This window comes from Ursus americanus, chromosome 10 (genome assembly GCF_024610735.1).
Source record: "Ursus americanus isolate L20-20 chromosome 10, mUrsAme1.1.p, whole genome shotgun sequence".
Taxonomy (NCBI): Eukaryota; Metazoa; Chordata; class Mammalia; order Carnivora; family Ursidae; genus Ursus; species Ursus americanus.
In genome coordinates, this window is record NC_142136.1 from 67,269,149 (window position 1) to 67,295,491 (window position 26,343).

The 26,343-nt window shown below is 39.8% G+C and overlaps 1 protein-coding gene across 8 annotated transcripts in view; it reads right to left on the reverse strand.

Annotated features, from left to right (window-relative positions):
* Positions 1-26,343, reverse strand: part of FRY (FRY microtubule binding protein) — a 429,617-nt gene that overhangs the window by 181,962 nt on the left and 221,312 nt on the right. For all 8 annotated transcript variants that reach the window (XM_087865212.1, XM_087865211.1, XM_087865207.1 and 5 more), the window contains 2 exons: positions 25,579-25,778; positions 1,620-1,673 (listed from right to left, as the gene is read on the reverse strand). In XM_087865212.1, coding sequence (XP_087721338.1) covers positions 1,620-1,673; positions 25,579-25,698 — 174 coding nt within the window. In that variant the 5' untranslated portion in view covers positions 25,699-25,778. The remainder of the gene's footprint in view (positions 1-1,619; positions 1,674-25,578; positions 25,779-26,343) is intronic.

The window sequence follows — 26,343 nt, forward strand, 5'->3', positions numbered from 1 at the left end:
ATTTATTTGAGAGAGAGAGCACAAGAGAGAGCACAAGCAGGGGTGAGCGGCAGAAGGAGAGAGAAGCAGACTCCCCGCTGAGCAGGGAGCCCAATGTGGGCCTCAATCCCAGGACCCTGGGATCATGACCTGAGCTGAAGGCAGACACTTAACCAACTGAGCCACCCAAGCACCCCAAATATTTACATTCTTGAGGAAAAAAGAAAGAGCCACAACTTGCCCTATTTTCAAAATAATGACCCCAAATGTTTGCTCAGGGTCTCTGACCACCGTAGAACCCACCAGACAACAACTAAGGATGATATGACAAGAGAAGTTCCACAACACAGGGAGATGAAGCACATACTCCATTTTGCCAGCATTCCAGAAAACAGCCAGTTCTACCAGCACCAGAGAACAAACCCAGCACCACATCAGCCCTCGGACACTGACTGTGAGCATAAACCGTTTCCCTCAGCGAACAGCTTACACAACAGAAAATGCAGAATTCAATGTCTATAATCAGTCCTTACAGGTTTCTTTTTTTACTTAGAAAATATTTTATGTATTTATTTGAGAGAGAGAGAACATGATCGGGGTGGGGGAGGGGAGCGGAGGTAGGGGGAGAAGCAGACTCCCCACTGAGCAGGGAGCCTGACGCGGTTGGGCTCATACACCCACACGCCCCCAGTCCTTACAGTTTTGGACCGAACAAGTCTGGACTTCAACAGCCAGAGAACTTTCCTTCTGATTCCACATGAAAGGCAATTTCAAAGGCCTGCTGAAAAGTGCACTCTGTGCATTCTCCATAGGACAAGAAACCCCCACCGTATCAGATCAGACTGTGGTGCATCCAACAGGTTTTTGTCTCTACCACTGGCTTCAAGTGAGGTTTTTGAAGGCGAACGTGCTGTCTTCTCCGCCGTTAACTGCATCAACTCAGGAAACACCACAAACACATCTCTCACTTCCTCTGATGCCCTGTCACCCATCATTCTTCAACACACGTGAAGCCTGTAGTTACTGAGCCGGAAGCTATCAGATCCTGGTTTCCTATGCTTACTACCTGCTGTTGAGAGTAGGACACCCTTTTTCTAGTCCTGATCTACTCTGAAAAGACTTTCCTCGTATTTATCCTGTCTTACATTGTTCTGTTCATGTATCACGTTCTCTATTAGAATCTAAGTTACTACACTATCTTACAATTACTGTTTAAGTGATTTCTCTCTCACAGCACTGAATTCTTGTCGATTTTGTATTTTGTAACGTTGTGTCAAGCAAATAGCAGGAATTCAAAAAAAGCTGGGTGACGATATAAAAAGATCTACTAAATTTTAGAATAGAAGTTCCTTTATCTTTTCTTAGTTTCTTTAGTTCTGGTATACAAAGATTTAGGAAACAGTCAATTGAGGGCCTATTCGGATTATTCCAAAATATTCCCATTCTTTCCAGTTCAAATCAATAGACATCTCCTGAATGTCTGCTTTAAGCCATAGTTGTAAAAGCTGAGAGACACAGCTCCTGAGATCATATCCTAATCAATACACTAATAATGAGCATCCAGCCCTTATCTTTTGTGCATTTTGAAATAAATAAAACCCAGAATATAATATATACATATATAACTTATTATCACATACTTGGTCAAATTGGGGATCTTCGCCACGTTGTAGAGATTTTGTCAATGGCTTTTCCTAGAAAGAAAAAGAAAAATTATTAGATGCTCTTAAAAAGTATTTAAAAAGTGTTATTATTGTTACAATTTTTCTAATTTATTTCTCCCTTGACAGGATAGAGGTACCAGTTTTTAAATGAGAAACTCTCCCTAAGCTCTTCTGACCTTAATATACAGTTTTTGACTGTTACCACAATTCTTACTATTCATCTTAACATATACCTCCTTGACCAAAACCTTAAAAATCTGATGCTGTAAGTGGCCAAGAGTTCTCAATGGAAACTACATAATAAAAACTATGGAATTCATGTGAAAAATTTTACTGTCTATCCTGGGGCTTGACATACAATAAAAAGTTGGAAAAAAAAACAACTATGGCATTCATGTGAAAATTTTATTATCTATCCTGGGACTTCACATATAACAAAAAAGTTGAAAGTGATACACTATTCCAAGTCCCTAGATTTAGAAACAAAAGAAGGTGTAATTACTAGACTGCTGTTGAGAGACACCCTACCGGGAATACACCTACTACGTGTAACGTGTGGATTTGGGGCATGTTATTTGACTTATGCCACATCCAAATCCCTACGGAAATAATCTGGATAGTGACAAAGGTCTCTAGCAATCACTTTCCCTAATCATTACACCTTTGGTTACATTAGGAAGCCGTAACTGACTTTCCAGCAGGGTATTTTAAGGACAACGGTTTATCCTTACCTCTCTCCCTTGTTTTCCTTTTCTTTTCTGTTTTTGGTATGGGAGTTAATACTGATCCAAAATTTGGCTCAAGATGAGAAATCACGAAAAAATTATATATGAAAAAAAGCAGTAAGTTTTACTTTAGCCAGTGTAGATGTCCTAAAAGACTCCATTTACATGTTGCCAATCACATAGACCCTCTCTCCCTACCTCACTTCTCCTCCCCCTGAAAAGTTAACATACATCTAAGGCAGATGGCAAACCCACCTCCACCCACCCCATAGACTCTTTGTTCCTGAAGAAACGCATGCACATGGTGGGCTCGGTCTGGGCATCTGATGTGTGACCATGAGCCATCTAAACCAATTGTTCTGTCTCGTTTGCAAAATATACAGCTTCAAAATGTGTATTCATGTAAAATAAAGAGAAAACTGTGTTCTTAAGGGCTAACAGACATTTTCTCTTCAAAGTACGCTATCTAGAACACATTGGTGGGAGAGTGGATACAAAACTGTAAGCGAGAATACAGAAGAACAATTAAAGAAGCATCAGATTCAGTTGAGGGTACAAAAAGACACATTTAGCCATTAAATTGTGAAGCATTTTCTGTATATGCGAAGGTTATAACGTCATCCAAAGTTCTTTGTAAAACCAGCTAAATTAAAAATATGAAAATTAAAGGTGTGAAAACAGTGGTGCCAGGTCCCACAAACATCCTTGGAACACACCCAGCATAAGCATTTCCGCTCAATGTTATACTGATTCACCACTTAACAGTAACTGGGGCTCACGACGTTCCCAGTGCTGCCTGTGGGGGGTGTGCTGAAGAACACACGGTTCCTGCCATTAAGGAGAACAGTCTGCAATGGAAAAGTAGTCGATGACCTCTTATGACTGTTTTCTATACTCACTCGTTATTCAAATCTCAGCCCAACTGTCACTTGCTCAGAGAAGTCTTCTCTGAACACCAGGACTACCCCCCACTCCCACCCCCTTCCACGGCTGCAAAGCTCTGTATACTTTTCCTTTCATAGCACTTACCGGAGCGTAAAGTCACATCACAGTGTGGAATCATGTTACGCGATTACACATGCACGAGGGATGAGCTAAGTGCCGTCCCCTCTAGACTACAAGCTCCGAAATGCAGGATGCTCTGGTTCACTGACACTTAAAAAGTGACAGAGCACAGCCTTGCCTGGTGATGGCTAAACATGTGCCAAATTAATCAAAGCTCCGGGCCAATGACATCCAATTTCTTCAAATAGGAGATCCCCTGATTTGCATGTGTGTTTTGGTAAGTTAGAAACAACTTTTAGGGGCGCCTGGGTGGCTCAGGCGTTAAGTGCCTGCCTTCAGCTCAGGGTGTGATCCCCGAGTCCTGGGATTGAGCCCCACATCAGGCTCCTCTGCTGGGAGCCTGCTTCTTCCTCTCCCACTCCCCATGCTTGTGTTTCCTCTCTTGCTGGCTGTATCTTTCTCTGCCAAATAAATAAATAAATAAATAAATAATCTTAAAAAAAAAAAGGAACAGGGGCGCCTGGGTGGCACAGCGGTTAAGCGCCTGCCTTCGGCTCAGGGCGTGATCCCGGCGTTACGGGATCGAGCCCCACATCAGGCTCCTCCGCTGTGAGCCTGCTTCTTCCTCTCCCATTCCCCCTGCTTGTGTTCCCTCTCTCGCTGGCTGTCTCTATCTCTGTCGAATAAATAAAATCTTTAAAAAAAAAAAAAAAAAAAGGAACAATTTTTAGTAGACTTTTTTTTTATTGTGGCAAAATAGACATGATGTAAGATCTGCCACTGCAACCACTTATAAGCGTACAATTCAATGGTATTAAGGACATTCACAATGTTGTGTGACCCTCAGCACTATGTATTTTATAAAGACCCCTTTAATGTCAAAAATTTTCCGGGAACTCCCAACTGCTAAACACACACACCTCCAGACATACAAGAGAGTAATTCTATTTTAGTATCTGTTCTTTAGAAGTTTACATAATGACAGAGAGCCAATACTGTGCCTTCACTGATACTTCTAAAAGGTTTTGTAATATAAGAGCAACAGTACTTATTTTATTTACATTAGAGAAAAAGGAATACATCTGTATGGGAGACTGTAATTTACTCAGCCAAAAGATAATGCTTAGCGCACCTGTGGATCTGTGGACTTTTGCGATAACTCAGGAGTTCATATCTTGGGAACCTTCTCTCACTACTATCTGAAAGACAGGATCCTGCTGCAGTGGAGGAAGGTGACTGTGAACCTCCCACACCCTGAAACTTCCCATGCTTAAGAGAACTTTTTTCCCTACTATTAATTGGGTGGGAAGGCTAGTGAGGATGATATTGTAAACTTACACATATTTGCATACATATGATATAGTAAGTTGTTGCAATACACAAAAATCATGTAGGTCCGTTAGCAAGAACTTGGGTTCAGTGCCTCAACAAAATAAGGAAAATAATGTAAAGGTATGTTAACTATTTTTACACAAATATGCGGTCCTCATTAATTTCTCTGAAGACTTGGTTTAAATGTTCCTCCCAAGATTAAGCCCTTTCTCAATTCTCCCTCCTAGAGCCACCTGTTAGTTGTCACATGGGACTCTGTTTGCATCTATTCTTGTTAGCATTTCCACTGTGTTGCAACTTGTCTCTCTCCCCACATGCCTAGGACACAGTTGGGACTTATTGCCAGGGTTTGTTAAATGTCTGGATATATGTCTATGCATTTGGAAAGATAGCACTGGGCACAGAGAATCAAGCTCACATTTCACCATTCCCAAGTAATTTCTTTGCATCGACACAGATTTTATCAGTGTCAGGAGGCTTAAAAGTACATCCAGGAAGAGAGTATCATGCTGGCTAGATAAAAAGTAAAGAGAAAAAGAGAAAGTTAGGGAAGGAGGTAGGAAAGGGAAGAGAAGAGAGGAGAGGAGGGAGGCAAACATGCTCCAGCTTAGAAGAGAGCCATCTGAGTACAAAGCAAACACCAGGAAGACTCAAGCAGAACTGCAGAGGCATGATTCTGCTTGAGGTTCTCCTGCAGAAGACCAGCTGCATGGAATCCAAAGTCTAAGAATCCAAGGTCTGCATATTCAAGATATACTAGTTAGCAAAGAGCATTAAATAAATAGTAAAGTGAAATTGACACAGAATAAACAACGGGTAAAGAACAAGTAGAAATAGACTATGACAAAGGAGGCTCAAAATAATGGTCTTGTTCATCCAATTATAACAGTGTGCTTTTAAATTTTTAAAAAATTTGTCTTTTATTTTAGTAGCAGTTTTACTCATTTTCTGAAAATTCATTAATTGAATTGAATGATATGTTTATTTTTTAAAAACTCGTTGTGAAAAAACTTAATTTTGGGGTGATAGATCCTTGAAAATTCCTAGCAGTCTAAAGCTGGGAGGCCATAGCCTTGCCCAGAAGCTCCAGCTCGCTGGCGGACACTGAACAAAGAGCTGAGAAAATCAGAAACATCGGGAGACTTGGCATTGAACACAGAAAAGAGCTAACTAGATAGTAAGACCCTTCTCGTGAGAGCAAACACTGTGAAATAGTCTTGACCAAAACAAACAAACAAAAAAACCCCACCAAACCTGAGTCTGACCAAGCCTCAGAGGCAATGTCCAGTTTTTAGGAAATACAGCAGTTACAGGAATATGTTACACTATGCCAAAGGGAAACAATCAACAAAATTCAGACTGAAAGAAACTCTGAAGGAAAGAAAAGTGTTTTTTTTTTTTTTTCCAATAAATAAGTTGTGTGTGTTGGGGTGGGGGGGTAATGAGCAATAGTGGCAGGTGGTTGGGGCAGGGAATCCTGTTGATTTTTTAAAAAAGATGACTGCAATGTGTGGATCTTAGCTGGATCTTAATTTCAAAAATCTGTTAAAAAAAGTATGACATTCCATTCCATTGATCTATGCGTCTGTTTTTGTGCCAATTACCATGCTGTCTTGGTGATCACATCTTTGTAATATAGTTTGAAGTCAGGCAACGTGATGCCCCCAGCTTTGTTTTTCTTTTTCAACATTCCCTTAGCGATTCAGGGTCTTTTCTGGTTCCATACAAATTTGAGTCTCCAGAAATGGATCCTCAACTCTGTGGTCAACTAATCTTTGACAAATCAGGAAGAAATATCCAATGGAATAAAGGCAGTCTCTTCAATAAATGGTGCTGGGAAAACTGGACAGCTACATACAGAAGAATGAAACTGGACCATTCTCTTATACCATGCACAGAGGTAAACTCAAAATGGATGAAAGACCTCAATGTAAGACAGGAATCCATCAGAATCCTAGATGAGAACATAGGCAGTAACCTCTTTGATATCGGCCCCAGCAACTTCTTTCAAGACACGTCTCCAAAGGCAAGGGAAACAAAAGCAAAAATGAACTTTTGGGACTTCATCAAGATAAAAAGTTTCTGCACAGCCAAGGAAAAAGTCAACAAAACTAAGAGGCAACCCACAGAATGGGAGAAGATATTTGCAAATGGCATTACAGATAAAGGGCTGGTATTCAAGATCTATAAAGAACTTCTCAAACTCAACAACCAAAAAACAAATAATCGAATAAAAAAATGGGCAGAAGACATGAACAGACACTTCTCCAAAGAAGACATACGAATAGCTAACAGACAAATGAAAAAATGTTCAACATCATTAGCCATCAGGGAAATTCAAATCAAAACCACACTGAGATACCACCTGACACCAGTTAGAATGGCAAAAATTGACAAGGCAGGAAACAACAAATGTTGGAAAGGTTGTGGAGAAAGGGGATCCCTCTTACACTGTTGGTAGGAATGCAAGTTGGTACAGCCACTTCGGAAAACAGTACGGAGGTTCTTCAAAAGGTTAAAAATAGAACTACCCTACAATCCACCAATTGCACTACTGGGTATTTACCCTAAAGATACGGATATAGTGAAAAGAAGGGGCACCTGCACCCCAATGTTCATAGCAGCAATGTCCACAATAGCCAAACTGTGGAAGGAACCGAGATGCCCTTCAACAGATGACTGGATAAAGAAAATGTGGTCCATATATACAATGGAATATTATTCAGCCAACGGAAAGGATGAATACCCAGTATTTGCACCTACATGGATGGAACAGGAGGGGATTATGCTAGGTGAAATAAGTCAAGCAGAGAAAGACAATTATCATCTGGTTTCACTCATATGTGGAACATAAGGAATAGCATGGAGGACATCAGGATAAGGAAGGGAAGAATGAATGGGAAGAAATCAGAAAGGGAGACAAACCATGAGAGATTCTGGACTCTGGGAACAAACTGAGGGTTTCAAAGGGGAGGAGGTGGGGGGATGGGGTAACGAGGTGATGGGTATCAAGGAGGGCGCATATTGCAATGAACACTGGGTGTTACACGCAGCTAATGAATCACTGAACAGTACATCAAAAACTAACGATGTACTATATGCTGGCTAACTGAACATAGTAAAAAAAAGAAAAAAAAGTATGACATTCATGAGACTATCGGCAATTTGAACAGTTTTTGCCTATTTGATGATGTTATGGGATGGCTGCTAATTTTTTAGGTGTGGTAATGATACTGCAGTTTTGTTTAAAAGAGAGTGTCTTCTGGAAAGATGTGCTGAAATATTCAGAGATGAAATAATACAGTTTCTAGTATTTGTTTCAAATACTATTCTGGGGAGATGCAGGCAACATGTAACAAATTGGCGGTGAGTTGATAATTGTTGAAGTTGGGTTCATTTTACTGTCTTTGTACATTAGGAATGTTTGAAATTCTCCATAAGAAAAATAAACAAATGCAAAACAAGAGAACGTGATGTATCACTTCTGCCAGCATTTACATTTTTTTTTACAATATCTCACTTTTCAAGATAGTATAAGCTACTTCTTAAAACTTATTTTAATAGCACTTATGCAACAATTTATCTTTTCCTAAGGGGGTTGCAGAAAGTACCCTCTCGCCACTGTTTTCCATTTACAGATAGGATTCTGGGAGCAGACATCCTGCCTTGCTGCGTGAGAAGCAACACAGAACTCTGTGTGCACTGCGGGCTTTTCTTTGAATTTGCTCCCCCGCCCCCCGCCAGAATCCAAGAACACTGCAGTCCTCACCCATCCAAGAGGCATTTTCTCCTGTTGTGAACAATCTTGAAAGGGTTTCAAGTATTTCCATAAGAAATGAGAAAGGTCCCTCTTTGTGCTTATCACACCTTGGGAAATTCCCACCTCCCCTTCCCTCCCCTAAGAAAACACAAACTCCGAAAGTTCTTCTGGGTCTTGTATCTACCTGAAAGGGCAGAGGAAGGCCGTTGACTTCTCCCTCAATTTCCAAACAATTTCAGTGTCTGCTAGCTACATTCTCCCTTCTAGTCTTTTCACACTCAGCTTTTCTAGAATCTAGAGGAGAAAAGACGGCCATACGCAACAGGACATGGGCTGTTAGACAAGTCTAGGAAAGGCTCATGTATCAAAAGGTGTTCTATTCGTGGGATACAACAGGCTTATTTAAGAAATCATTTTCTACATCTGAATGTTTAGTGGCCTAAAAAAGTCCCAAATGTGTCCCATACAGTAGGACTTCACTAATCTAAAAAGATCCAAACTATTGCTGTCAGAGATATTTCAGGAAACATGTAAGCCAGCAATGTCACTAGAGTTAATACGAGATTATTTAATTTGTTAAATATGTCACCAACCTTAAGATGCTCTTTTAATCTCTTTTAATGATTTTAGCAGTTGGACATAGTGGTTCAGTGCATGGGCTCTGGAGTCAGAGACTCGAGTTTGAATTCTAGGTCCCCTTATTTACAAACATATGAATTTTACTTAACCTCTGTAACCTTTGGTTAACTTTTAGGTAAATAAAGATAAATAATACCAACCTAATCTCAGAGAACAGAAGGATGAATAGCTCAGAGCACTCAATAACTGATAGTCATTACCATTACTGAACTTCCTTTTAACACCACTATTATTGGAATTAGATCAGATTAAAATATGTGACCTCTTTCACAATGTTTAGGAGCTGAAACTAAGTTCCATCCATTTTTTTCAGGGTAATGTACACTCCCACTAACATTATTTAAGCTTTAATTTTAGCTTCCTGGAAGTTTCCAAGTATAACTAGAAAGCTGTAGTACAGAGAATAAGAAAAAAAAAAAACATTATAAGGAGTAATTGCTCTTCTCTCTTAAAAAATAAAAGTCTAAGGTTATTATAGTGATTTTAATTCTTAATATGTAATTTAGAGGAAACCTTTTAATTTAATGGTGGGATGGTTTAAAAAAAAAAAAAACACAACAAACAACCACCCAACATCTCAAGTCTTGACATGACAGTGTTTTTGATTATAAGAACATGTTTTGGCATAGTTGACTCAGGGTTTTGATGCTATCAGCAGTGAAATTTTATAATCCACATGTCTGGTCTGAGTAGCTAACAATTTTCAGAACCGAACCACCACAATTCGGGTCTCCAGAACACGAGGAGGGGGGTAGCGAGCTGCCCCATTGCGTGGTGAAGCTCCTCGGAGCAGGGAGCTGTGGGCTCGACTGTTGAAACGCACTAAAGCATTTCAACCAGAGCTCCCAGCTCCCAGCGGCAGGCACCCTACTTAGTCTGAACTAAAGAAAAACGAGGCTCAAAATATCTTCATGTTGATACATATTTTTCTCTTCAGATATTATTTGTGCAGCTTTGAGTCAACCCTGGAGACAGATCTAAGGAATGAGCCTGAGAACTCACAGTTCTGAGTACCAGACCATTCCCCTCAAAACTCTCCTCCCTACAGGAGGAGCGATTAGGGACCCAGAAGGGCTGAATTGCCCTCAAAATATAATCTGGTCGTTTTGATTTCCTGCCCGCATCATTGAGCTTACAGTGGGAGACTGAGTGGTCTTGAGGTCTGCCTCGGTTTGTCCACAGGTCAAAAGGGACATCACCCCATGGCATCCTCCCTGGGTTTCTAATAAGACTCATAAGCAGGACTTGGAATGCTTGGAGATCTGTGGAAGAAGGGTGCTTATGGAAACTGACATATCAGCGTTTCCCTTTATTCTGTGCAGTAATTAAAATTGATTTTTTAAAGATTTTATTATTTGACAGAGAGAGAGAGAGAGAGAGAGAGCATGAGCAGGGGGAGGGGCAGAAAGAGAGGGAGAAGCAGGCTCCCTGCTGAGCAAGGAGCTGGACACCGCAGATCCCAGGACCCTGGGATCATGACCTGAGCCAAAGGCAGATGCTTAAATGACTGAGCCACCCAGGCACCCCTAAAATAAATTTTTTCAACAAAACAATATATGCTTCTGCTCACCCAAAATAATGAAAAAAAAAAATCTGCAGATCAAGTGAATGATATAGGGAGTTTCTCAAATCAGTTAAAGATACTAGCAAGTAATGTGCTGCGTAGTACCCCAAGATATGAAATGTGAAGGTAGAGTCAAATCTGGAAGAATATCTTGCCACTTAAAAGAAAAAAAAAAAGGAACAAAACCTAAAAACTCTCAAGAGAATCTGTCCTATTTGTGGCTGGCTTTGCAAATTTCAGTGAAGCCTATTTCTTTGCCAAGTCCAACAGTCCCAAGTTCAAACTCATTATTTGAACAGTAGAGTGGAAACTTCAATTAAACTCAGCTACAAAGATAATCTTCATTTTAATTGAACAAAAGAGCAGTTCCCATAGGCATTTTTTTTTCTTTTTGAAACTATGGCAGCTACCAAAAAATGTAAGATATCACCTTCCCTCATCTGTTTCTGGGTTACATTCTATTTTGTTATTTTTGATTTTTTTTTTTTTTTTTGGTCCCAATACACCACACTAATGGTGCATGCTACGTCCATTAAGCGGATATTCAGTGCATGTGGATGGATCTTTCCCTGCCTCGTCTAGGACCCTGCTCCATCAGCCAGCTCTTCACTCTCCCCAGTGTCACCCTCCCCTCACTGAAGACTCTCTCTCTCTCAGTTATCAACATGGTTAGACCTTTTCATCGTAGTCCTTGCCTTGACCACATACCCACTGTTTTCTTTCTATGCCCTTCCCATCTTTAGTTCTTCAAGGAGTGGTCCATATGTCCTGTATCCCCTTCCTCCCCTATTCTTTCTTCGACCACCTGCAAAATGACTCTTCTGTCATCACTAAAAATACTCTCCCTAGAGGTGCCAGTGACTTTCTTAATGACAAATCTGGTGGCCATTTTTCAGTACTTTTCTTTCAGATCTTTCAGCTGCAATGAGACTCCCTTTTGTTCACTTGAATCACCCCATTCCTCACCTTTTCTTCTCCTACTTCTTTAGGCATCCCTTCTCTGCGTCCTTCATAGCCTCGTCTTTCTCCTAAAATGTTTATATTCTCCAGGGCTGTCCTTGGAGACTTGAAACCAGTCATGTTCGGATTTTCTACTGTCACCACTAACATATCACTCACACGCAGACTCACACTCTTCGCAGACCCAACCAAATCACCTCTCATCAAAAAATCTTATTTTCCCTTTGAGGTTCATTTATCTCACTGCACTCTCCCTGATTGCTCCTATGAAAAGTGACAGCCTCGTTTCACTCTTCGATAGCTCTTCTGGTATACTCTAGCTCTTGTGTACCCAACTGACGTCATCCTAGTTATTCATGGACATATCATTTCCCAAGTACATCAAAGCTTGGACTTTAAAAGTCAATCAAACCAGGATTTGAACTGGGGTATTAACCCTAACTACATCACCTTTGGTATGTCTTATTAAATCTCTCAGGTTCAGCCTCTCTGACTAAAAATGAAGGAGGCCATGGGTATAGCGATTAACAGCAAGAGTCCCAGAGACAGATGGCCCATGGTCAATGTCAGCTCCATCACTTGCTAACTGTGTGACTTTGGACGAGTCACTTAAATTCCTCGTATGTGAAGTGTGGTAGTAAGAGTAATTACACCTCATGATGTTGACATGAAGATTAGGTGAGTTAATATCATTCAAGTATTAAGAACAGTGCTTGGCTGTAAGTAAACACAAACTGTTACTATTTTTACTCACCTTCTAGGGTTAATGTGAAGATTAGTGTGCCTGAAATATGACAGATGAGCAAAAAATGATAGTTGCTCTTTTTCTTTTTGTATAATACACAGCATCAATCATCTCTACTTGGAAGTTGGAAAATACTATTTATCTATGTATCTATCTGTAAGCTATTACCAGAAATACTTTATAAAACATACATTCTTATAATTGTTAGCATGATCTGTGGATATCAAGACTTGTGCCGGTTAAACTTGTACTCAAAAACTATTCGTTGACCAAAATGCTCATCAAAAGATGGCCACATAAACACACTGCAGTTTATACATTAAGTGGAATTCTACTCGGCAACGAAGATGAACAAATTACTGATAAACAAAAAATGGATGCGTCTCAAATACATTATGCTGAGGGGCGCCTGGGTGGCACAGTCGTTAAGCGTCTGCCTTCGGCTCAGGGCGTGATCCCGGCGTTCTGGGATCGAGCCCCACATCCGGCTCCTCCGCTATGAGCCTGCTTCTTCCTCTCCCACTCCCCCTGCTTGTGTTCCCTCTCTCGCTGGCTGTCTCTCTGTCAAATTAATAAATAAAACCTTTAAAAAAAATACATTATGCTGAGTGAAGAAAACTAGACACAAAAGATTACAGTTTTGTATGGCTTCCATTTATATGAAGTTCTAGAAAATGGCAATCTATACACAGATCAATAGTTGCCTGAGGCCAGGGATGGTGGTATATGGTCCACCTGCCCAGGGCACAAGAGAACGCATCGGGATGAGTGACAGAAATGTTCTGCATCTGGATTGTGTGGTGTGGGCACATGCGTATGAATTTGCCAAAGTTCATCAAACTGTAGATTTCAAATCCCTGCAGGTTCATGTATGCAAACTCTACAGTAATGCTGATTTAAAATAAAACTCTTCATTGGAGGAAGAAGAAGAAGACTCCTCAACCTGTCTGAATGGCACTTTCTTTCCCTGGAGACCAAACAGAGGTGGGGAGGCACCTCTGACGGTAATGATTTTGCTTTAGGCATGGGAGCCACTGCCTCGATGCCACTCTCTCTTGCCATAGCTCATCTATCCTGAACATGAGCATGGCACTGTTGGCCTTTGAGGAGCTCATAAAATGTTATTCTGCCCACTGGGAATCCCAGGACATCTTGGGCAGGTGGGTATGGACGAAACCACAGAGCTGATATTTATGAGGTGAGATACTGATCCCAGGGTCACTGGGCAAGTTTGGATTTATTTAGAACACCTTGACTGACCAATGTGGTATGTGTGGAGCACTGTTCGCATGGGAAGGAGTGCATGCTACACACTTTCTCAGGGTGTTACTGACAGGTCAGAAGCTCACGTTGGTGAGTAGAGACCATTTCAATCAGCACTGCAGACAAGTCTCCTCTCGGATAGAATCTGGTCACCCAGTGCCATCATCTCAACCAGCAGCTATAGCAAACCCCCAAGTGAAGGGGGAATGCCGCCATTCTGGAATCAGAACTTGGCACACAGAGGTAAGCATTTTCATATCTGTGGAAGTTCTACCGTCCATAAGTATCTCGAAGTTTTATTTTCCACATGAGCTATTTCAACACGATGCTTCACACAGCATCTTCTTCACGATTATCATTATGTAAAATTCATTACATACCTCAATTTGTGCAGCCAAACAAAACTTCTTAGTCAAAACTTAAATGATCCAATTACTTTAGGTACCAAAAAAAAAGGTTTGGTTTTCTGGTAAAATAGAAGGCAAACTCTGGAGGTGAAGAATAGAAAAATAAGTAGATCAAAATCTACATATGTACTCTATCTTTTAAAGTGCTATTAAAAGACAATGTTCTGGAACTAGATGGTGGTGAAAGCTGTCCAACTTGTGAATGCTCAATGAATTGCTCTCTTTGAAAGGATGAATTTTATGGTACGTGAATGTACCTCAATAAAAAGCAATATATCCATTTTAGGTGAATCAAAAATATTTAAAGATTGTAGTACCTTTCTTTTTGTTGCCTTTGATTCCTGGGCTTGGCCACTGAATCATCTTGGAAAAACCTACTAGAACATTCCAGCCCCACTTATGTGATTACAACTAATGAATTGAGTAGAAATCGCCAAAGGCATCAGGAAATACCATCAAATGGGATACTGTGTTTTACGAAATTGTTTAAACCAGAGAGTACAAGACCTATAAGTCAGCAATGATCAAAAATACCTAACAAAACATGTCTTATTATTCTTAACATGACTTGTAGAAATCCAGACTTTTGCTACTTAAAATTACTAAAATGCTACAGTAAAACCTGCTGCCTAAAACTGTATTAATCACTTTCAGGAATGTTAAAATGCAAAATGCTATGTGGAAACATAGAAATATTACATCATAGTGAATGTCCAGATGGGCCTTCAGTGCTCATTACTACGTCATACTATTGAACTTATTTTTATTGGCATTTCCCGTTACTTTAAAATATGATGCTATATTTTCAAATATTCTTTTGTGTTAAAATGAAATCTCCATAAATAGTAAAAAGAAGCATGTAATCTGAAAGAATCAGACTGAAAATAACTTGAAGACCAAACTTCCCCTGGTTTTGTATTCTCAAGAAGAAGAAACTTAAGTAATTTTCTCATAAGGTCACTGGACATAAAAATAAAGGCCCTACCCATGGATGAAATGAATTGGATACTATGAAGTTCAAGGAAAAAGCCCTTTGTTTTTTTTATTACTTCGTAATACTTTGCATATGGTTTATTTGCTGTAAGTTTCAATTGAAATTGTATTATCGCAGTGCATTAAATTTCATTTTACCGCTAAGAAGTCCTACTTAACAACCACAAAAGAAATGCTTTTGGTCTATATGATTCCAAGAATACTCATAATAAAGAAAACACACTCTAATTTGAACAGCGTCCAGAAAAATGGGAGTTTGTGAGCTCATCTGAAAGATCACTTCATTCAGCAGCCAAATGAAACCTTTCAACAATTATCTCTCACTTTAACTACTAATACTATTTTGTTTCTGGTTATGGTGAGCTTCCAGATTTCCGGTGGATGCCTTTAGATTAAGTAGGGGTGCCAGGCTGAGGTGCTTTGCTAAGAAATAGCTATTTTTAAAGTTATTTATTTATAATTTGGACAATGAGCTAGTACTTTGTCAAGTGTAATATAAATATTTCCCACCTGACCAGAATGGTTTCTTAGTCTCCTTTCAGGACAGCATTAGTTTGATTCTATCACTACACTCAATGGGGAACTCAATTTAGAAATTATTTTCATTCTCTTTCAATCTCCCTTATTAGATTTATTGAAGCAGGAGAGGCCTCTATTTAAAGAGAGTGTAGCTAAAAACACTAGCTGCTTGTCCTTCTGGGAAGCCGATTCAAATCCACAGGGAGAATTTGGTGCAGCGAGGCATTAAAGCTGGTGTTCTGCTATTTACCCACCCTTAGTCAATAGACATGTAACATTTGGTTAGGATAGGAAGAGAGGCATATACCACAGTGCAGAAAACACACCAACTTGCAAATCTGGGCACGGCAAAATATCATCATGAAATATCACACGGTTGAGGTTAGTGACTAGCTATCAGGCTACAGGCCTGACTAATTATAATACGTTTTAGGAAGATCTACCATATAAAGATCCTAACTTAATTAGAGGCAGTAATGCTATCCTTCAATTAGTGCAGCAGGATTTCCTAATTCACAAATTCCTTAAATATTAAAAAGGTTCCTGATGAAAAGATCTGGTATTTTCTGACATTGAGCAGTCTGCAGATAACTCAGCTATCTAAAGAGGTGAAATACAGGATTATGGCTGACTGTTCAAACTTTGTATGTGCCAGAGGTGAAAACACTAGCTCTTTTATAACCACAAATAGACTGTATCCTAACCTTGGTCTGTTAACTCATTGGATCCGGTCCAAAATCGTAAGAGGAAGCTGGGGTGAGTGTGTATTTCACTTGCCAAAGGCCTTGTTTAGTTAGAACCACAATCGCATTCATTAAAACTGCTAGAACAAACAACTCATCATACATAGTTTGTTGATCGTGGGCTACCAGTGTCATTGTTATAGTGCAATGTCCTGCTCACCTTCAGGGTTCACGGGAGAACTGTCCCGATGCCAGCAGTGTGACATCAGCACCCAGGAGGAGCTGGAAGCCTGAGACACTGGGCCAAGGAACAAAGGTTTGTCAACAGACGATACTGCCTGAACCTAGAACAACATTAGCATGCAGTAATGCTGTCATTAGCTAATTGCTTGGCCTTTCAACGTTGGTGCCAGCTGGCCATGACTGGTGTTCACACAGGTTTGGTCTTAAGGCATGACATATTTCATTACAGATTCATGGTATGTGGTGCAAGAGAGACTGGCATCCCATATTCTTCAAAGACTTGCACAACAAGAAAATATTTTGTGTTATTTCTAGTATACTTTTAGTCTTACATTAAAACAGAAATTGCCTTGTTTGTTTTATGTTAGCAAACCTGCTAGAGCATGTTATGTTATGAAGTCTCCATTCCAGAACAACACAGTTAGCATCATTATGAATAAGTGTCTATCACCCCCACCCCTGTGCTCCAAGCTCAACCCAGCGATAACATCTGGAGGATCCTGCCTGTGTCTTGCCCATTAACTATTTTGTGAGCAGGGGCTATCAAGGCTCAAGCAATCCCGATGATAAACTCTCACATGTCCATATCACTGTGCATCATAAAAGTGTTTTTAAATACCAGAACAGGAGAGGAAGGCAAGCACCACCCTCTTACTCAGTCACAGGCCCTGCTAAAGGACAGGATGAAAGTTACGTGTGTTTCTTCTTTGAAGTTGTACACAGATCTTTTCCTTTTCCAGGTTTCAATTAAACTAGAGAACAAATTACTTGCTTTCTGAGTAAGTCTTAGGCAAATCAGAATTTCTTGTTCTTCTTGTTGACATTTTATGCTGCTGGACTACAGATCAAGATGAAGCCGCTGGTCCAATAGCTGATTTAGTTTCTCCCGCAGTTCCCTGCAAGGGTACTGGAAGCTTAAACCAGGGGGGATTTGGTAAGAAATGACTTGATACATCCAGACATGGGAGAATCGATGCTTGTATTTATCACATTCATTAGAACTAAATCTGTGCCTGGTTGTCAACATTTCATAGAAAAGAAAACAATGAGGGGTCCTATTTAAATGCTTTGTTAGAAGCACAGGCTAGTAAACTCAAGTTTCTTGTTTGCTGGCCAAATTAGAGGAAGGAGGGCAGACAAAAGAGGCAGCCTCAGGAGTGTGGCTGAAAATTCTTGGAAGTTATAACTGGAAGTTATAACATAAATAAATTCTGGGGATATAATGCCACAGCATGGCAACTTTACTGACAACACTGTGTTGTGTATTTGAAAGTTGCCAAGAACATATATCTTAGAAGTTCTCTTCATAAGAAAAAAATATTTGTAACTGTGTGGTGATGGATGTTACCACAATTATTGTGGTGATCATTTTGCAATATGTACATATTTCAAATCATATGTTATACAGCTGAAACAAATACTAATCTGCCTAAGATGAATTCACTTAAAATTAACATAATGTTACATAATTTCATATATATATGTCAATTATATCTCAATAAAATGGGAGGAAAAAGAAAATCAATTTGAATTGATGACTCACTTTAAGAGAATTAGATATTTCTCCCTCTGAGGTTTTCAATAAATGTTAACACATGAATGAGAAAAAGAAAATTCTTGAAATTTTCTGAACTTACTTTTACTTAGTTGAATAATACAGCCTTTCACGTTTTGGGCCACTGGCTTCCCGGTGGCCCCACAGATGATGTTCCTACTTGTCCCTGAGACCTCTACCTTCAAGAACGCAGGACATTTCTGCTTAGAAAGCTTCTGAAAACCATTCTGTGTGGCCTCATATCAAATCCCTGACTTCATTTTCTATGTTTTCACAGTTTATACACAGGAAAGCCTCAAGTATTTTGTTGGAGATACTATGAGATCGTGGGGGTGCTGTCTTCTCTTGTATCCTTGTATTTGCTTGCTTCTGTCGCCTCCCAGAACACAAGTCTCTCCAGACCAGGTCTGCTTAAACCAGCTTTAGCTGTGTCTCACAGCCACGGCAGAGTTCATGACAACCATGTGACAGTCACAGTGAATGGCCAAGGGCAGGCATCCAACCGCCCTGCTCAAGCCTCCACTCTTTTCGAACAAACACAAAGAGAGGAAGCACCAGGATGACTTCCAAAGAAATATACCAGATTTGGTTAGTTGATACCAGTTCTTGAGTGATGACCAGGACGATGATGATGATTTAGCACTTAGCAGGTGCTAAGGATTCCATCAGGAGCTCCACACATTACCTCTAACCCTCTCAACGGCTCCGTGTGCTAGGTCCTGCTACTTCAATTTTGCAAACGAGAAAAAAGGGAGAGTGGCTGGCTGGCTCAAGGCCACACAACACTACAGAGGTTGAATCAGGATTCAAATTCAGATCAGACTGAATGAAAAGTTGTTTTGTCTTTACCTTTATCTGTTCTTGTCCATTAAATCTATAAAGTCAAGACTATGGGTGCTGTTGATTTTGAAAAGCCGGAGAGTCTTGTTTTTGAAGAGTTTATTGAGAAGGGAATCGCCTGTGACTACGGTGACAGATGCTATATAAATGGAGAGACTCATAGATAATGAGAGCGTACATTCGGAGACTGTGCCCAACTGCTAAGAGTCAACCTGACTCTCCTCTTCACATATTGCTAAGGTGAAAAGGGGAGCAGGTGACCATATCCTTAGATGCCCCAAGACAGAAGGCCAAGAATCAGTATTTCTTGTACTCAGCAGATTTCAGGGCATCATCTGCTGAGGAGTACAAAGGACAAAACAAAATCCATTATTATCAGTTTAGAGGTTGGCAAGAGGACCCTCAGAAGCACAGTTTCCTACAGAGACATTCTTTTTAAGTTACTGTATTAATTGTTTCGTCTATTCATCCATTTATTCATTCACTCATTTGTCATATAGTCACTCATTCATTTATTCAAAAACTACTACTGTCTATTGTATATAAAGCAGAGTCCTAGACATGGGGACATGGTGTGTGTGTGTGTGTGTGTGTGTGTGTGTGTGTGTGTGTGTTAAAGAAAATCAGACACAATTATTGCCTCTAAGGAACTAGTAGAGTGTTTCTTCAACTTTAAAAAAACCTAAATCTCTCACCCACCTGCCATAAAAATATATATTTTACACTGTGGTCTGACATACATACATGTGACTCAAAGTTTTGTAAACCATTATTTATCCTTAAAAACCTATAATGTACTCTGGTATTTTCTAATACTGTAGTTCAATAAACATGGTAGAGTTTGCTTGAGGGAATGATAGGGTGCTTTGGATAGAGATTTACAGGTGTGTGTATTCACATCTACATAGCTGTATGGAGCCAGCAGGGGAGAAATCAAGCAAACCTTTTCAGATGATGAAGTACTTGAGTGGGACCTTGAAACACAGGCTAAAAGACAGGCAGGAGGAAGAGGTAAGCAGCCATCCAGGAAGGAGGCAGCACACGGAAATACACAGTGGCAGGCGAGCACGGACTTGAAACATGGCTTGGTAAAGGTGCAAGGGGGAAGTAAGACAGGTCGTAGCCAAATCAAGGAGTGAAAGAGTGTGAAACAAAGTTTTGAACAAGGAAATGAAAGGGACAGGGTTGTATTTAGGGAAAATTCATCAGACAGGATCAGAAGAGGAAGAATTGGTGACGATCCCCTCATACTTCCTTTTATGCATTTTAAGGCCACTCCACCTTGCCATGGGAACTTTGGCTTACATATGACCTGCACAGTGCAAAGGCCAACCCTAGCCTTACCTGCATGAGAAGAAAACCAAGAATTCTACAGAAGACTGGCAGGAAAATGGACTAAGGAAACTCAAAATCTCATGTGCTATAAACACTTGGAAATGTTGAATGAAACGTAGGATTTCTTTTTTTTTAATGCAGAAATAAGTTCACCAGAAAGGAAAAGGGAAATGAAGAGCAAGAAAACATGAGGTGACATAGTGGCTGCTCGGGGAGAGAACTATTGGTCTCATTATCCTGAAGGCTTTTTTTGTTGCCCACTTGGGGACAGGAAAGAAAACTGTGGGCCTTGAGAGGTGGGACCCTGAAAATAAGACACATACAGAAAGTCTGGTGCTTAAAATGAAACAATGCATAGAGAAAAATCTATCCATTGGCACAGGAAGATAAAAGATATTCCAGTGATCCCTGCCTGGGTTCTGGGTAAAAACAGCAACATCTTCCCTGAAAATCTGAAATCATTGTCCCAAGTCTTACATGAATTTGGGGTTTACTTGTATCACCTTCTGGGTGCATAAACTCCCAAACCATCATAATATTTGGCTCCAGACAGTGATAATTGTGGGGGTAATCTAAAAGAGGACACAAAAAATGTAGTTTAAGGTGATCAAAGACATAAAATAGAAATCATAAACTTAAGAAAGGAACAAAATACATCTAACTAGATTTTATATTTTTTAATTCATTTTTTTCAGTATTTATTTGAGAGAGAGAGGGAGAGTGAGTGAGAGAGAGAGAGAGAGAGCACGAGCAGAGGAAGAGGGAGAAGCAGACTCCCTGCTAAGCAGAGAGCCCGATATGGGGCTCGATTCTGGGACTCTGGGATCATGACCTGAGCAGAAGGCAGATGCTTAACCAACTGAGCCACCCAGGTGCCCCTCAACTAGATTTTAAAAGAGAACCAGCAGCACTTCCAGAAATGAAAAACAGAGTCACCAAAATTATAATTCTTAATGGGCAAATTAAACAACAGATTAGACACAGCCTAAGAGAGTGTTGAGGATGGACCTGAGAAAATTACTCAGAATGCAGTAGCAAGAGACAAGAGGCAGAAATAATAAAAGAAGGGTAAAAAAAATATGAAATATAGCATAAGGTTCAAAATACATCTCAAAGGAATACCAGAAAAAGAGAAGAGGGAAAGTGGAGGACTGGCAATATTCAAGTAATTAATGGCTAAGAATTTTCCAGACTTGATGAAAGATATGAAACCTCAGTTCAAGAAGCACGGGAGTCTCAAACAAGAAAATAAAAATAACTCCACATCCAAATAGAGTGTAGTGAAACTGAAGAACACTACAGACAAAGAGAAAAACCATAAAAGCAAACAGGGAACAAAGCCAATCATCCAGAAATAACAAATCAGCCAAAGACTTTTCCACAGAAATGATACTGGCAACATAGTGAAATATATCACCAGAAGTCTGGGGGGGAGTAAATGTCAAACTAGAATTCTATTCCCAGCTGAACTATCACTGACAGCTGAGGGAGAAATAAAGCCCTCTTAGATAAACAAGACCAAGTGATTCACCACCCACTGACTCTTAACTACAAAAAACATATTTTGGGAAGAAGATAATTTAAACAGAGGGAGAGAGTAGGAGGCAAAAGGAATGAGCATCCATTGTATTATTTTCTGTACTTTTTCTGATTTGAAATAAAAATATTAAAAAAAGCCACAGATGACCCAGTTTAGCTTGTTTAAAACACTTTGCTTGGGAAAGGTGAAATAATGGTAAGACCGGATAAGAGCAAATACTATCAACTAAGCCCATGAAGCAATAAAAGTAGAACAAAATTATTGATTAACCCATAAATATTAATAAATATGACCTGAGCATCTTTTGAGCAAACAGAACAGTACTGTTAACCAAGTGAAAGATGTTTACAAAGAAAAAAATCTAAAATTTAATTTTGGTAGAACACCTTTATTTCCCATCCTTTTCTTTTTTTTTTTTATTAAAGTTAGCTATTTGGATATTGGAAATTCATAAATACAATTTTAACACTGTGTATAACTGATCCCATGCAGTCTAACTGATGTGGAATTTTGAAGAACTTAGTCTTATAAAAGTAAACTGAAAAGTACAAATTCCTGAGTATTGCCACAAGTAATAAATCTATACTTCTAATTTTTTGAGAATTACCCTTACTACTCCCATACAAGTTTTAATAACATCAAAGATAACAGAATATAATGTTGTGATTTGATACAAACCTACATAAACTCAGGCTTTTAAAGGACTCAATGTCTTTCACATAGACCTAACTCAGCAAGAGAAATAGTAGGGGACATTTATTGGAATTCACTTTAACCATATTAAACATACATCAAAAATAACACCTCTTGCTATGGCTACAGGGCAAAATGCCAAATACACATTAACACTTTTTGAATCCAGCCACAGAATCTACTCACATTTATTGTCTCATAAGTAAGCAAATACAAGGACAAAAATTACTAAGCATTTTCCAGCAGACCAGAAATGGATATGGCACAGAAACTCACATCTCTGCCAAAAATACAAGGGCAATAAACAGTCCCCTTTTATAAAAAGCAACAATACTAAAAATTGATTGATACGTTTCTTGAGCTAGAAACATAATGTTCATCTATTTGGCCCTCAGCATCTAGGGGACTCTTCCCTTCAGTGCACCATGAAGATTTGCTAATGAACAGGACTTAGACTTTTTCTTTTCCATTTTTCTTGTTTGGCAATATTTAAGTTGTCTCACCGAAAGGGACCAAAATGCCTACCTCTAATTAAAGGAATGCTGTGGCACGTATTAGTTGTTCAGACATAATGTTTACTCCAAGAAGAGAATGCCACACAAATAAATTCCAAGCTAGTAAAGATCAGAAAGTTAAATCCAAACTATTTTACTTGGTAAATTCTCAAATAATGACATATAAGCTATTATTTTGGAAAGACGGATGGCTCAAAAGATGTCAGGGCCCTGCCTTCTTAGCATTTCTTTCAACTTTTGTAGAACTTCCCAGTTCCTTAGGACAATTCACCATGCCACACGACTTCAGAGAACCCTGATCTACCACTGTTAGGAAGTGACATGACTCTTCTTTGTGCCTTCCCACTCTCTGCTCCTTAAACTCCCCCTTGACACTGGAGCAAGGTGGCTTCTCACCCTCTACCAGGCTACACAGCCTCAGCATCTCTTGAGGTGCTCGGAGGGTTCCAAAGGCTCGGCACAGTTATGGGCAAGGAGAACTTGGGTATTTGATTTCTGGCTGAATACGTTATAGGAGAGCCCTGTGTTGGTTTGTTTTAGGACATTAATGAAAGTATCTGCACACGAGGATGACCACGTAAAGATGGGCAACTGAATATAGAGGGTTCAGAGGTGGGCTCATCCAGCCTGAGTTCAAGCCAACGCTGTGTGACCTTGGGCAAAGACTTTGCCCTCTCTGTGCCAATATTTCCCATCTGTAAATGGGGATATAAATACCACCTACCTAAGGTCACTGTGAAGATTAAAGGAGACAATAAATTAAGCCCAGTGCCTGGCACATAATAAATACTCCAGGAATATTGGCTATTATTATTAGCAGTAAGAATAACAGAAAAATTTCTTTAAAAATGAGTGAAAGGGGAAAAGATACTGTACTAAGGTTTAAAGGATTAAAACTATAAAACCAGGAAACATTCTATAAAATAGGAAGCTAGAATTCATGAAGATAACCTCCACTGATTTAATTAAAACATTTATTTATTTAATTTGTTTGTTTATTTGCTTGCTTGCTTGCTGGGTGCGTGGCAGCGGGGGGGACCCACAAGCAGGGGGACCAGTAGACAGAGGGAGAACCAGGCTCCCCACTGGGCAGGGAGCCCGCCTGATGCAGGACTCAGTCCCAGGACCCTGGGATCATGACCTGAGCCGAAGGCAGACGCTTAACCAACTGAGCCACCCAGATGTGCCTCTAAATTAAAACTTTAAAACGCAAAATTTGTAACTTCCAGGCAACCACATATTTAACAAATATTCTTGAATTTTGGTTCCTAAACCTTAAATTGTGATTCTTACAAAGGTCTTTTTTCCTTTTTTTTGAGAGGGAGAGTGAAGGGCTAGGGGCAGAGGGAAAGGGAGAGAGAGAATTTCAAGCAGACACCATGCTGAGCGCAGAGCCCAATGTGGGGCTCCATCTCACAACCCTGAGATCACGACCTGAGCCAAAACCAAGAGTCAGACACTTAACCGACTGAGCCACCTAGGGGGCCCCACAAAGGTTACTATTTTTTTTTAGAGAAAGAGAGAGAGAGAGTGATCACAAGCAGACAGAGGGGCAGAGGCAGAGGGAGAAACAGACTCACTGCTGAGCAGGGAGTACTATGTAGGACTCAGTCCCAGGACCCTGGGATCATGACCTGAGCTGAAGGTAGACGCTTAAACAACTGAGCCACCCTGGCGTCCCCCACAAAGGTTATTTTTAACAGATAATGTTGAGCATCATCCATTGCGTATTTTTTTAAAGACCTATGTTGTGGGTTCAATAGTATTATATTCAATTATTTTAAGCCCTGATGCTGTAAAGCCAACCTCACATCATCTTCTCATGCCCCAGGATGAGGTACAAAGCCGAGTTTCATAGAAAAAGCTGTGTCATTCGGAATTCCTTTCCTTTTCTCTTATTGTGTGTGTCCTGAGAAGGTCAGAAAACAAGTAATCTGAATCTACCAATTGGACTTTCTTCTTTGAGATTCAGGACTCTTGTCTGTAGAGCCCTTGTTAAAGCAATTCACATAAGGCTGAAACACAGGCCTTACTTTGTAGCAGAATCATCTGCAAAGAAAGATACTGACGTCCAAGGACATTATCTGTCTAATAAGGGACCTAAAGGTAAGTGAGCCGAGAATCTCCTGTCCTCCAATTTTCAGAAAACAAAGAGGTGTTTCTGAATGACTCACCAAATAACGTCTTCAGACAATACATCACTGAGACTGTATGTTCTCAAACTGGGAGTTCAGGCAGCCACTTGAAGAATGATTTTTTTTTTCTCATTTACTTTAAAAACAGACAAAAGATTTTGACTAAAGTGTATGTACATAGCAGAGACCCTGAACACAAATTTTCTAGGATTCCTACTTATTGTTAAATTATGCTTATTAGTCTTAACTGTAGTAGCAAAGCGGGCTACTTAAATGTATTTGCCGAGGATTGTTTTGAAGTCCTTGACTCTCATTTTCTTTTCTTAAATCAGGAAACTTCATTATAACTTTTTAAAAATTTACCTATGGTATCAAAACCACCTTGGGAAATCAGGGGATTTTCTTCCATCTTTTCTTGGAGCTGTAAAATCTACTGTATTTAGTGTAAAGATGAATTTTAAAGGGTGTCGTGGCACAAACTCACCAGAGGTTCTGCCATAATGATGCGAATCTTGCGCTCAGCCTGAGTGGTGAAGTTGACAAATAGACTCTTGAGGACATATTCTCCTGGTTTGCTGTCTGGGTCCACATTGATGGGTAACATGGCTGGCGGCCCTTTCTCTCTCTGCGTGCCAGAAACAGGTGGAACTGGAGGCTTGATATAACCGTTGCCAACTGGAGAAGCTGAAAAATATAACAGATGTTCTTACTGGCTGAAAATAACATCACAAATATCCAGAATGGCTGTATTAAAACATAAACAGAAGGATATGAATTGTATCAAGAAAGCTGCGCTTCATGTCATAACTTGGCCTTATTCTTCAGGCATGGTGTCAGAATTTAATTATTTTGATCACATTAAGTTTGCATTATGCTGTGTTTGATAATCTCAAAGTACTTCTGGTTATCACATTGCTTTAGGTAAATTACCTTGTAAGCACACAATACAGCTGAGAAATCCTATCACAGTTAAGATGTTTTTGCTTCTTTTTTATGTCCCAGGGAAATGGACTAAGAAAATGTATATGGAAAAAAAAAAAAACACAATTTCTTGTTCTGGTGTTCCTAATGGCCAGAGCACTCTGTGTTTTATTCTAATTATGGAAAAAACTCAGAAGTTTCCATGAACCCAGAAGTTTCAGAAACCCAGCTGGCTCTTGCTCCTGAAAGAGATGTCCTTCTTGAAAGATAAAAGGCTCAGGCAGTGCCCCATCTACGCCATTCAAGATGTAGGTTTAACTCTACACGT